General features: G+C 41.7%; 1 protein-coding gene across 4 annotated transcripts in view; it reads right to left on the minus strand.

Annotated features, from left to right (window-relative positions):
• Positions 1–1,013: 1,013 nt before the first annotated feature.
• The window catches only part of vps8 (VPS8 subunit of CORVET complex), a 555,322-nt gene continuing 543,379 nt past the window's right edge, over positions 1,014–12,956 (minus strand). For all 4 annotated transcript variants that reach the window (XM_043693080.1, XM_043693078.1, XM_043693079.1 and 1 more), the window contains one exon: positions 1,014–1,314. In XM_043693080.1, the coding sequence (XP_043549015.1) occupies positions 1,174–1,314 (141 nt within the window). In that variant the 3' untranslated portion in view covers positions 1,014–1,173. The remainder of the gene's footprint in view (positions 1,315–12,956) is intronic.

Genomic DNA, 12,956 nt, shown 5'->3' on the forward strand with positions numbered 1-12,956 from the left:
ATAAGGTAAATGGCAGATGTCTCTTCCTGAGGATGGAGGATTTCAAGACAGGGAGCATATTTTATAAGGTGAGAGGAAAAAGATTTTAAAAAGACATGAGGCGAAAATTTTTTTAGTCACAGTGGTTTGTGTGTGGAATGCACTTCCAAAGGAAGTGGTCGATGTGGCTACAGTTACAATGTTTAAAATACACTTGGACAAGAATAAGAAATGTTTGTAGGGATATGGCCAAGCGCAGGCAGGTGGGATTGGGTTTAGTTTGAGATTATGGGTGGCATGAACTGGTTGGACCGTAGGGTCTGTTTCCACGCTGTATGACTATCCTGACTGAATTACTTGGTAGCAGTAACAGTCATCAGAGGACTACTCTCTCACTAGAGAGACAGACGACTAGTGATGAATTTAGCCTGAGGGTCATCACACCTCAAATGAGGGGCAAGGTTGAGAAAGTGGGATCTTCCTGGTGACCTGTGCTATTGCAGTCACTATGCATCATGAACCAGCTTACTGAGCTAACCAACTTTCATTAGTTGGTACTAGCCAGAATAACTGTGGCTACTTTATACAGCCTCAGCAAGTCGGAACAAGATTTGGCCAGGGCTATTTATCATGTTCACATTTGAGTGTACATGTGTCAAGGGTAGACTGCCATTGTGATGCTCCCATGGGACAGAATTTCTAACCATCCAGGTATAGTGGGGGAAACAAAGGATGAACAATTGTACAGTTTACAATCAAGATACAGATGGAATAATGGCCAGTTGTACATGAATCTGGGGAAGGCTAGTTCTAATTTTCAGGAGACTGCGAGAAAGACTGTTGAAAGGAGAAACATCTTTTCATGCAATAATTAATTTTAAAATATTAAAATCTTCCCCATCTCAAAAATATATATCTTAATTAGAAATCAAGGCATATCTGGTCGTGAAGCTGTGAATTTGCATGTTAATGTTTCTGCAGAAAGTGGAAACATATATTGCACCTATCTATTGACAAGTACTGAAACAGCTAGGTAACTTAGGACATATCTTTATTAGTTTTAAATTCAAGAATTATTTGACATACACGAACAACTGTCAATGTCAGCATTTGCATTAATTCAACAATTAAAACCGTCAGGGATGTGTCAAGAGTGTTCAGTCTAGTTTGATTGCACAAACATCATTTGCAGCACTAGTCCTCAATGACTGGAGGTGGTGACAAACGCAGTTGGAAGTTTTCATTTTGGAAAACGCTGTTTGCCACTGATCCAGGATGGAATAGGCCATGCTTGTCACTGCTTCGGTTACGAGAAAGTTCTGTGAGAATTGCCAACTGCAACAGAGCAAAGAGCAAAAGTATGAATGATGGTGTTAACTCATCAACCATCAAAGTTTCAACCTGTAGGGGCTGATAAATAGTTCATGTACAAAAACCTAGTAGGCATACATCTGTTCAACTCTCAGAACATAAAGACTCAATACTATCCAAATACTCATTCTTTTTCTGCACAGATGACAGCATTGTTAGAGGCTACATCAAGTGTGAATGTTTAATCTCAGATCAGTCAGCTTTTGAAATCCATAGACACCAAGGAATATCAAGGGCAGAAACCTGGATCTAGGTCCACCCCGATTTCAATGAATGGTAAAACAGGCTTGAGGGATGAAACGCTCCACTCCTACACAAATAGTATCAATGAGCTAATTGGTGATTCAAGATGTTAGTTCACCACATCCAATCTCAACAGCAATTAGGGATAAGCCACTAATACTTGCTTTATCATGTCCCAGGAATAAATTAACAGAAGACATGATCTTTTCCTCTATACTATTAAAATGCACCACAATCAATCAAAAAATTCCATTTGTATCAATTCTTGGCCTTCTCTGCTCCGATGAAATTAGTTTCTTTATCCTATGTTTTCCCTCATTAGTTTCTATCCCTGGCATCATCTGATGAATTTACGTCATATTTCTCAAAGTATTTGTGGTCTCCACTGAAATGGGTCTTAGCTCTACGGGCTGCATCACAAGTGGGTGCAAAGTACTGAGTTGAGAAAGTCAGTCCTACCTAAGGTTTTCAACCAAACTGGATTTTCTGGCATTCTGTAGTATGAAGCAATAGCTGCTAAATGTTCATGTTTTAAATAAAAGTAGGTAAAGTCAACATAGTCATACCTATGTATATCATGACAATTGTATCTCATGAACTATATCACCAATAGTCATCAGGCTGCTGTCAATACACGGGGGGGGGGGTTCAACCTGAGGATCACCACAGCTCAGGTGAGGGCAGAGGTTGAGAAGATGAATCCTTAAATATCCCCTCACATATGAACTTCTGATCCTACATAACCAACTGCTGCCATGGTGGACTGGAACATGCCTCACTTTGCATAATCTGGCCAAATTTGTAACTTATTGGAACTTTATCCCTATAGATATTTTCTAATTGACCTGTTCAGAGACGTTACTATACATCTCTGGAGCAGGTCGGCCTCCTGGCTCAGAGGCAAAGGCGCTACCACATGACAAGAATAGGGTATACAATTGACAATATCTTGATCTTACAGAATAGGCTCAAAGAACTAAATGGTCCTAAGCTCTATGTTTCTATGCGCTCCAGCAACCCACCAATAGTATTTGAACAGCATTTTGCAAAATCGTGCCCTCTACCATCTGGAGGACAAGTGTAGCAGAATTATCGAAACATCACCACCGACAAGTTCCCTTTCACTTCACTGTTATGATCCCAGAAGATGTTACTACTGTATGAGCCAGATCCCAAACTGAAATCCAGCTTGATAGACCATTTTTAAAAGTTTTAACAAGGTGGTCTTTTCACTGAAACATAAGCAATGCCACAGATTTGTCCTTCACAATAAAAAAACGATTATCACGCAGAAATGAAGATAAAAATAGAACAAACCAAGCTGTTTATCTAAAGCACAATTTGGAAGATTTTGAAACATATGCAAAAAAACCACATTTAACAAACATCAGCACTCAAACACCAGAGGGAGTTCCCTTCTCTATCTAGGTTTGACTCAAATATTTCCTTGATAGCCTCTCCCTTCATCATTCACACAAGTGAGGTGAAAATTTCACAACTTTAAATAACTTCTTCAGGTTCTAAATAACCACAGGTAGCACGGTGGCTCAGCACCAGGGACCTGGGTTTGATTCCAGCCTTGGGCGACCGTCTGTGTGGAGTTTGCATATTCTCCCTGCATCTGTATGGGTTTCATCCGGGTGCTCCGGTTTCCTCCCACAGTCCAAAGATGTGCAGGTTAGGTGATTTGGCCACGCTAAATTGCCCATCGTGTTAGGTGCATTAGTCAGGGGTAAATATAAGGTAGGGGAATGGGTCTGGGTGGGTTACTCTTCGGAGGGTTGGTATGGACTTGTTGGGCTAAAGGGCCTGTTTCCATACTGTAGGGAATCTGACCTAATTTCTGGAATTTTCAAATTAAAACCCTTGCAGTGAGGTAACCACCTGATGAAGAAGCATGCTCTGAAATCTAGTGCTTCCAAATAAACCTGTTGGACTATAACCTGGTGTTGTGTGATTTTTAACTAAGTCTTAAGTATTCTGAATGAACTCCTCTTTGCAGGAGAAAATGCTCTTACATTATTAGAGGTCTCTCTGCTATAGGAAAGATGTTGTGAAACTTGAAAGGATTCAGAAAAGATTTACAAGGATGTTGCCAGGGTTGGAGGGTTTGAGCTACAGGGAATTGGCTGAAGCTATTTTTCCCTGGAGCATTGGAGGCTGCAGGGTCACCTTATAGAAGTTTATAGAGTCATGAGGGGCATGGATAGGATGAAAAGTCAAGATCGTTTCCCCAAAAAGGGGGAGTCCAAAACTAGAGGGCATAGGTTTAAAGGTGAAAGTTGAAAAAATTAAAGGAATCCAAGGGGCAACTTTTTCATGCAGAGGGTGGTGCGTGTATGGAATGAGCTGCCAGAGAGATTGGTATAATTACAATATTTAAAAGGCATCTGGTTGAGTATAGAAATAGGAAGGGTCAAGGGGGATAAGGGCCAAATGTTGGCAAATGGTATTAGATTAGTTTAGGGATACAACATTTGGTCAGCATGGATGAGTTGGACTGAAGGGTTAGTTTCGCTGCTGTATGTCTCTATGACCCAACTAGGTCTTTTGCGAACTGAAACAAATACTTCCTAGTCTATGGGCCTTTCCTAAACATCAATCAATTCTTGATTCTTCTCAATCGAAAGCAAGATAATACCTTTCAATGTTTGCTCTCTCTGATCATAAAACTCTCACAATATAAGTTCATTTGTATTTGGAAGAATTCAGAAGAATGAAAGGTGACTTTATCGAAACATACAAGATTCCAAAAGGACTTGACAGGGTATATGCAGAAAGGTCGTTAAGTATATTCAAGGCTGAAATAGATTTTTAATCGGTAAAGGAATAGAGGGTGATGGGGAAAAGGCAGGAAGAGTAATTTGAGTGTTATCAGATCAGCCATGATCTCATTTAATGACAGAGTAGATTTGATGGGCTGAATAGCCCACTTCTGCTCCTTTGTTTAACTGTTTTAAATTGATATGATCACTCCGGGAGAGCCCCAATCACCTAATCTCTGACATATACTGTTTTGTTTTTTTTAAAAATCATGACTCCAAAAAAACCGAAAAGTTAATTATTAAACCTCCTCACATACATCAATGAAAGTACACATGGCGGCAGTTTAAAATGCAATCTCTGCAATAAACGATATTATTCTATATAAAACACACACTTTGCATTACACCACATATCATTCTTACTTGGAACTATATCATTGTTGCTGGGTGAAAATTTTGGAAATCCCTAACAATACTATGGATGCATATTTGTACCGAATGGGTCCAGATGACATCAACACTTTTTCAGAACAATTAAGGATGAAGAATAAATGCTGTCCCAGCCAGTGATGCTCGCATCACAAGAATGAGAAAAACATTTTTTAAAAAATCCTGTTCATTTCCAACTTGTAGTCAGAGACCAGCCAAAAGAATACAAATTTTGAAGTTATGGAGTTTAATTTATGGTCTCTGGTTACGTTACTCAAAAGTGACTAATCAATACTCTGAGCTCTAAACTGAACAAAAATAGCAAACAAGATGAATCACAAAATTGTGTCTGCGTTGGCTCTCTGAATGTGCATTATGACCTTGTGTCTTTTCTCCACAATCTTGAATACTATTTCTATTTAAATAATCTTGAATGGCTCAATGAACATGCTTCCACCACACTTCCAGACAATATGCCCCAGTCCCGAAGTACTTGCTCTGTGAAAATGTTTTTACTCACATCACATTTGCTTACTGCTGGCACACCACCCCCTCACCTCCATCCAGGACCCCAAACAGTCCCTCCAGGTGAGACAGAGGTTCACCCACCTCTCCGCGATTCTAGTTTACTGCATCAGGTGCTCCGGATGTAGTCTTCTCTACATCTGGGACACCTCATGTAAACTCGGCACATTTTGCCAAGCATCTCATCTGGGCCTGCAGGGAACGACCTGACTTCCTAGTCACCGCCCATTTTAATTCCTCTTTCCACTCCCTTTCCAACATGACGATCCTTGGCCTCCTCCATTGCCACAGTGAATCAGACCTCTAACTGGAGGGACAACGTTGAATCTTCTGCCTGGGCAGCCTACAGCCTGGAGGACACAACATTGAGTTCTCCAATTTCAAATAACCTTCCTTCCTATTCCCTGACTCCCCTTCCCGCCCCTGTCACTCTGTTCCATCCCTCTGACTGACCCTCCTTCCAGCTACCAACTGGATTCATTCCTCCCATCGACCTACCAGGTCATATCCTCTACCTGTGCTCACCTATCCCTATCCCCACCCAAAACCCTCCCACAACCCCAACCCCTGCCTTATCTGCAGCTCCCATTAGACCCACCCCCGGTCCTGAAGAACGGTTATACCACAGTGACTTCACCACCTCCTAATGCTGCCTGGCTTGCTGTGTTCTTCCAACCTCCTGCTTGTCTACTTTGGATTCTAGTGTCTGCAGTTTTTTTGTCTCTTCTAAAAAGTAGTCTTTATCAGCGCCCTCTAACTCTTAATCCTTTTGTAAGAGGAGACAATTTCTTACCATCTGCTTTGTCCAGCCCTATCATGATTTTGAAAACTATCAATTCTCTGCCTCCTCATCTGCAAGAAAAACCAATTCACCTTCATAATTAAAGTTCCTCATCCCTAGAGACATCCTTGTAAATATTTTCTGCATTCTGTCCAAAGCATTAATATACTTTGTAATGTATGGTGCCCAGAACTATACATAATATTCTAACTGAGTCCAATGAGTATGTTAGCTGGAAATGTGTTGCTGGAAAAGCGCAGCAGGTCAGGCAGCATCCAGGGAACAGGAGAATCGACGTTTCGGGCATAAGCCCTTCTTCAGGAATGGGGAAAGTTTGTCCAGCAGGCTAAGATAAAAGGTAGGGAGGAGGGACATGGGGGAGGGGCGTCGGAAATGTGATAGGTGGAAAGAGGTCAAGGTGAGGGTGATAGGTCAGACTGGGGTGGGGGCGGAGAGGTCGGGAAGAAGATCTCAGGTTAGGAAGGCGGTGCTGAATTTGATGGATTTGACTGAGACAGGCTGGGGGGAGGGGAAATGAGGAAACTGGTGAAATCCGAGTTCATCCCTTGTGGTTGGACGGTTCCTAGCCGGAAGATGAGGCGTTCTTCCCCCAACCGTCGTTTCGCTGTGGTCTGACAATGGAGGAGTCCAAAGACCTGCATATCCTTGGTGGAGTGGGAGGGGGAATTGAAATGTTGAGCTACAGGGTGGTTGGGTTGGTTGGTCCGGGTGTCCCAGAGGTGTTCCCTGAAACGCTCCGCAAGCAGGCGGCCCGTCTCCCCAATATAGAGGAGGCCACATCGGGTACAGAGGATGCAATAGATAAACAGATAAATGAATTTGATAAACCACTTGCACACAGACACAGCACGTCAACATTTAGTTTTTCAAGTTAAGTAATGAGACAAATCACCTAAAATGTCATGAATGCCGATCCTAAGCAATGTGACAGAAGATGTGGTGGAGGAACTGCTCACTTTGCTGTATGACTTTATTACTATAGAATGCAACATTTATTACAACGGCCCACGGTGGGTGAGGAAATGGTTGATGCTCCGGGCAGTTCAAGTAGAGCTGAGGAACAGGGAGAACAGTTCCTCGCATCTGATTTGGGAGATTCACTGAGAAACCTAACAGCCCGGGCAAGGGCTGACTGGGGTGGACAAAGTTAAAAATCACACAACACCAGGTTATAGTCCAACAGGTTGAATTGGAAGCGCTAGCTTTCGGAGCGCTGCTCCTTCATCAGATGGTTCATCACAACCGCCTGATGAAGGAGCGTCGCTCCGAAAGCTAGTGCCTCCAGTTAAACCTGTCGGACTATAACCTGGTGTTGCGTGATTTTTAACTTTGTACACCCCAGTCCAACACCGGCACCTCCGAATCATGGGGACTGTCAGTGTGACTTTGCGCGGCTCCACCCCGCCCCTCACCCTCCCGCTCTATTCCCCCCCTCACCCTCCACACCGCCCTCTCCCTCTCTAACCGCCGCAGTGGCCCCCGCTTGCTCCCCCGGGTGTTGAGGCGGGCCATGTGGGAGGCCCAGTCCCGGGGTGGGGAACTCCCATTGGGCCCGGGACCCCTCCGCCTCCTGGTACTCACTCGCCCGCAGGATGGCCACGTAGATGAGGAAGTTGCGGACCGAGCGGAGTACGTCCGCCCTCATCTTCTTGCGCAGTTCCTCCGGGTCCATCTTCGGGCCGAGCGCCTCCATCCTAAACATGGCGGCTCGCGGGCGGACTGACCGTTCACCCACTAGCCCCGCCTCCGCCCTCCCGACGCCCCTCCCCCAAGTCCCTCCTCCCTACCTTTTATCTTAGCCTGCTGGACAAACTTTCCCCATTCCTGAAGAAGGGCTTATGCCCGAAACGTCGATTCTCCTGTTCCCTGGATGCTGCCTGACCTACTGCGCTTTTCCAGCAACACATTTCCAGCTCTGATCTCCAGCATCTGCAGACCTCACTTTCTCCCCAATGAGTATGTTACACAGGTTCAGCATAACCTCCTTGCTCCTGTACTCGATGCCACTACTAACAAAGACAAGGCCTATAGTTTGATAACTATTCACTTTACCTGTTCCTGTATATCCTATAGGTATTTCTAATTCTACCAAAATGTATCCCCTCACACTTCTCTCAGTTGAATATCACTGAGTTGCTTACTGCACCAACTTGTCAATGGCCTTTTGAAAATTTACACTGTCCTCCTTAGAGATTACAATGTTTCCAAGTTTTGCCTCATCTGCAGACTTGGAAACTGCCTCCTGAAAACCAAGATGCAGATCATTAATATACATCAGGGAAAGCAAGGGTCTCAAACTCAACCTATGGGGAACTCACTACAATCCTTCCTCAAGTTAAAAAAAATCAAGTGATCATTACTCTCTATATCCTCTCACTCAGCCAATTTTGTATTCATGCTGTCATTTTCATACCACGATCTACAACTTTCATCAGGTCTTGTGAGGTGCTGTATCAAATGCCTCTGGAAATCCATGTCATAAGAATTTCAAGGGGGTACAATTCTAAAGAAGCTGCAGGAGCAGAACAATGAGTGTACATGTGAACACAGCAGTGAAGATGGAAGGTTAAGTGGACAGGGCAGTTAGCGAAGCATAGGGTGCTCTCAGCTTTTTTTAAACAGGACTAACAGCAAAGAGCTGAGGTTGAACTCATACCAAATACTTGCTAGACCTCAGCTGGAGAATTGTTTGCAGTTGAGAGTGCCACAATATAGGAAAGTCATTAATGCATTTCAGTATGTGCAGATGCGATCTATTAGAATGGGTTCAGGTGTGAGGAACTTCAGCTGTGAAGACAGATTGAAGAGATTGGTACTGTTCTCGCTGGAGCCAAGCTAGCTGAGAGGAAATTTGAGTGTAATTTTCCAAATCACGATTGGGCTGGACAGACTAGATAGGGAGAAGCTGTTTTGCTTGTAAAAGAAACAAGAGTGAGAGGGCATGGATTTAAAGTGACATGCAAACAAAGCAAGGGTGCTGAGAGAAAAAAGTCATTCCAAGTTGTTAGGGTGTGGAAAACACTACTTGGAAATGTGATGGAGGCAGGTTCAGTCGAGGTATGACAAGGGCAATGGATGATTATTTGGATAGCAATGATGTGCAGGGATATGGGAAAAAAATATAGAATAATAAAGCCAGTGCAGGGTCGAATGCACCTTCTGCACTGAGTTAATTCTTGATTTTGATGCTTGTTTTACAAGACCAACCAAGAATTAGTTTCAGGCGTCTCCTTCCTTTGAAGCAAATTTTTGGGTAGTCAAAGTTAGGCAATCTCCTTAAATCTGTTTAGAATGAATTCTGAATACTGTGAACCGTAATAGATAGCTTTAATCATGACCGTCCAGCATACTGCCCTGGGGTAACCGGAATTATTCACTCCGAACACATGGAATGGCTCGTCAGCTATGAATGAACTCAAAATATGTTGAAATGGTTTCTAGTCTACAGTGGTTAAGATTGTATACAAGGAATATTACTCAACATTTAAGTTGTGTTATAATTAAAAGCCAGAGCCAGGTCCAGAATTGGTATTGAATATCTTAAATCTAGTCCTGAGTAGCCTGCAAATATTCATTGCCAATGGCTACACATGATTAGTGGCAATTGAGGATAAAGTACCAGATTATGTAGGACACTATGAAACAATACTGCAAACTCTTAAGCAGAAGTTGGATCTCAGATCCAAAAGTACATTGTCATATATTCAGACTGCAAACTTACTTACTTAAGTTTTTCTGATTACTCATGCGATTTCTAGTTATCTTTGGTTGGACTTACACTGGGACCCTTCGAGTAGCTTATAAAATACCTTGTTTGTAGTTCTGCTACATATAAGAATTATCCAGTCACAGAATCCCTACAGTGCAGAAAGAGGCCATTCAGCCCATTGAGTCTGCACCAATGCTCCAAAGAACATCTCACCCAGACCCAGACCCTCACCTCATTCCCATAAACCCTATTTACCATGGCTAATATATCTAATCTGCTCATCTTTGGTTTGTGGGAGGAAACTGGAGCACCTGGAGGAAACCCATGCAGACACGGGGAGGAGGGGCAGCGGAGAATATGCAAGCTATTTACCATTTAAGGTTGAGGCAAACAGCAGCAGAACAGCTCATATTGAAAAAGAATATTGCATGTGGAGGTGAGGTGTTTCCACAATGAACACATTGCTTAAATCTGCAGACTGACTTCACCACATTTGCCTTTTAACTGATGCTAAGTATAGCTATAAAATGGGACATCATCTTCAGGAATTGCTGAAGGAATATATAAAAGACACAGAAGGATAATAAATAAGTGTAATTTGGCAAAAAATGTTGACAAAAATACAAAGATAGAATAACCGTCATCAGCAAGCCCGAAGAATTCACACAAAGGTGGACATCAGAAAGTGTCACTTTCAAGAAGCTGGTCATCACCACGAGAGAAAAGTAGAGTGACAAAAAGTGACAAAGAGCAGCAAGATATCCCTGGGGATAAAAAGATGCAGGATATATTCAATAATTTGCAGCCAATCATTATCTTTGGCTTAGTTAAACGTTGATGTCTGCTAAGCGTCTTGGGTTGTTGTCTTGGGTCTTCATGTGACAGAACAGGCTGATTCTTAACCAGCAGATCTTTGGACATGTGGACAGATACCATTCTTCCTCACATGCTCGTATTTAAGCAAAATTCTTATGAAATGTCAATGACCTGGAACATTAATCCTGCTTCTCTATCTTACCAAAGCTGTCTGACGTGAGTACTTCCAGCTTTTTCTGTCTTAATTTTATCAAATACCACTCCAGAATGACCTTAAAGCCTTTTGGTTACCACTGGAACCAAATGTGCTCAGGTAATAGAAATGGGCAGGAGTAGAAAATATTGAGTGATTCTCCATCTCCAACAAGGGTAGAAAAAAATGTGTTCTATCCTGCTAGCCATGGGTGCCTGTAGGGAAGATTTCACTGTTATACATTGAAGACTAGAACAATCTGAATATTTAAAACTCATTAGTTAATCAAATGGGCAGAATTACTTATCTCTTTAGCACAATATCTGTCATTTGCTTAATACATAGGAACAAAAATAGATTGTACCATAAAACAGAAACTATTTAACATATTCATGAATTAGATTGTCCTTTAAGAGTCAGAATTAAGGGACCACAACTTCTAGCTCAGTGCCATTGTTTTACCTTTGATATTTAGAGGCTAATGGTCTAATGTTTTAATTTTGCAATTAATTAAAATTAGAAACTCATGAATTAATGTAGATTCTTTCATTAAAATATGAATGAACAGAGCTACCTTTCTCCCCAAGGAGATATGGCATCTGTTTTAATATGGATGGGTTGAAACAACTGGAATATTAGGAATTGTAACAAAATCTGAACATTAGCAGTTTACATTAACTTTGTCAGTTGGAGAGTATAACTGGCTGCTTTTAATAGCTTTAAAAATATCTTCACATTTTGCATCATGGTTCCACAGGGACTAGCTGCCTTTATATGCTTCAAGTATCAATTCTTCATAGGATAATATTGACAAAGCTACTGTATTGTGGAGTGTATGCACTTAAGCCTTATCCTCTTCTTACCAATACCTGAATGTACTTTTTATTTGAGCAAAGGTTGATTATGAACATCAGTAGAAATCTCCTGGAATGACAGCTGGGTGAGAGAAACAAAAGGGAAATGGAAACTAGAATATTCTACATTTAACACAAAAAGCATTGTTAAAACCTATATGGGTTCTCATAGCAACATCTGTTATTTGAAGAAAGTGAGTTAGCTAAAAGACAAGTTGTTCACTGTGAGAACATGTTTCATTTGGGCCAGAGAACAGTGATGGTGGATGACACTGTGATAATCTTCTGTTCAAGACAGAAGTGAAACATTTTCAGGCCATCCTGGTAAAGGATGCAGTCGTAGAAGGATTGGACATTCATGGTGAATGAGTTGGTAAGTGTCAGGAATCTGCAAATGTTAAAATGGTGATGGACTTTGGAAGAGTTAGGATGTATGTGAGAAGAAGTACTATTGCTGTCACTGTTACCACATGGAGACTGCAAGGGAGGAACAAAGAGATCACTTTTGCATACATACATAAACTGTAAACTTAATTTAGAGCTTACTGCATTCACTCTTACTCTGATTAAATGTTGGCTGTTATTTCTTACTGTGATGCTATCCATCTCTTTCAATCCTATTTCTTTGCTCAAATGCTAAATCCTGATTCTCATTATCATGACAAGTTAATGTAAATTCTTCCTAAAAAGCACTAGCCATCATCCCCCCAAAAAATTGGTCCCAACTCTTTTGCGGTTCAAATGTAGGTTGTTACAACACCATGTCAACAGAAAGACAGCCATCTTTTGAATTTTTGTTTTGAAGTTTGCTAAATTGCTGTTTGAGAATATTAACTACGGTCGTGCATGCAATTGCTCTCGTCCCATAAGTGAATAAAAACAGTATTAACTGCAATACAGGATGAATAGGCTTGCTTTTTAATTCATGTGACTGAATGTGTGATTCTTAGTTCTGCTTTGCAATCAAACTTACATTTAATCCCATTGCAAATCAGGTTTTACTGCAGCATGACTGTAATAATGTACTCATAAAATATTCCTTCACAACTCAAAGCCACAGATGGTGAGCACAGAGAGTACAATACAATGATTACACCGAGGTCTTCTGCACATTTGGAGTAGCAAATTACAGCCTGTGATTTTTTTAATTGGCAAAGCTACAGGCTCTCTGTTCTGGTCAGAAAAAGGAGAATTGCGAAACATTACGCTCATTGAAAATCTCAGACATTAATGGGTCAGAATACATGAACTTTCTGTCAATTGCACAGAC

This window comes from Chiloscyllium plagiosum, chromosome 7, assembly GCF_004010195.1.
Source record: "Chiloscyllium plagiosum isolate BGI_BamShark_2017 chromosome 7, ASM401019v2, whole genome shotgun sequence".
In the NCBI taxonomy this organism is placed as follows: Eukaryota; Metazoa; Chordata; class Chondrichthyes; order Orectolobiformes; family Hemiscylliidae; genus Chiloscyllium; species Chiloscyllium plagiosum.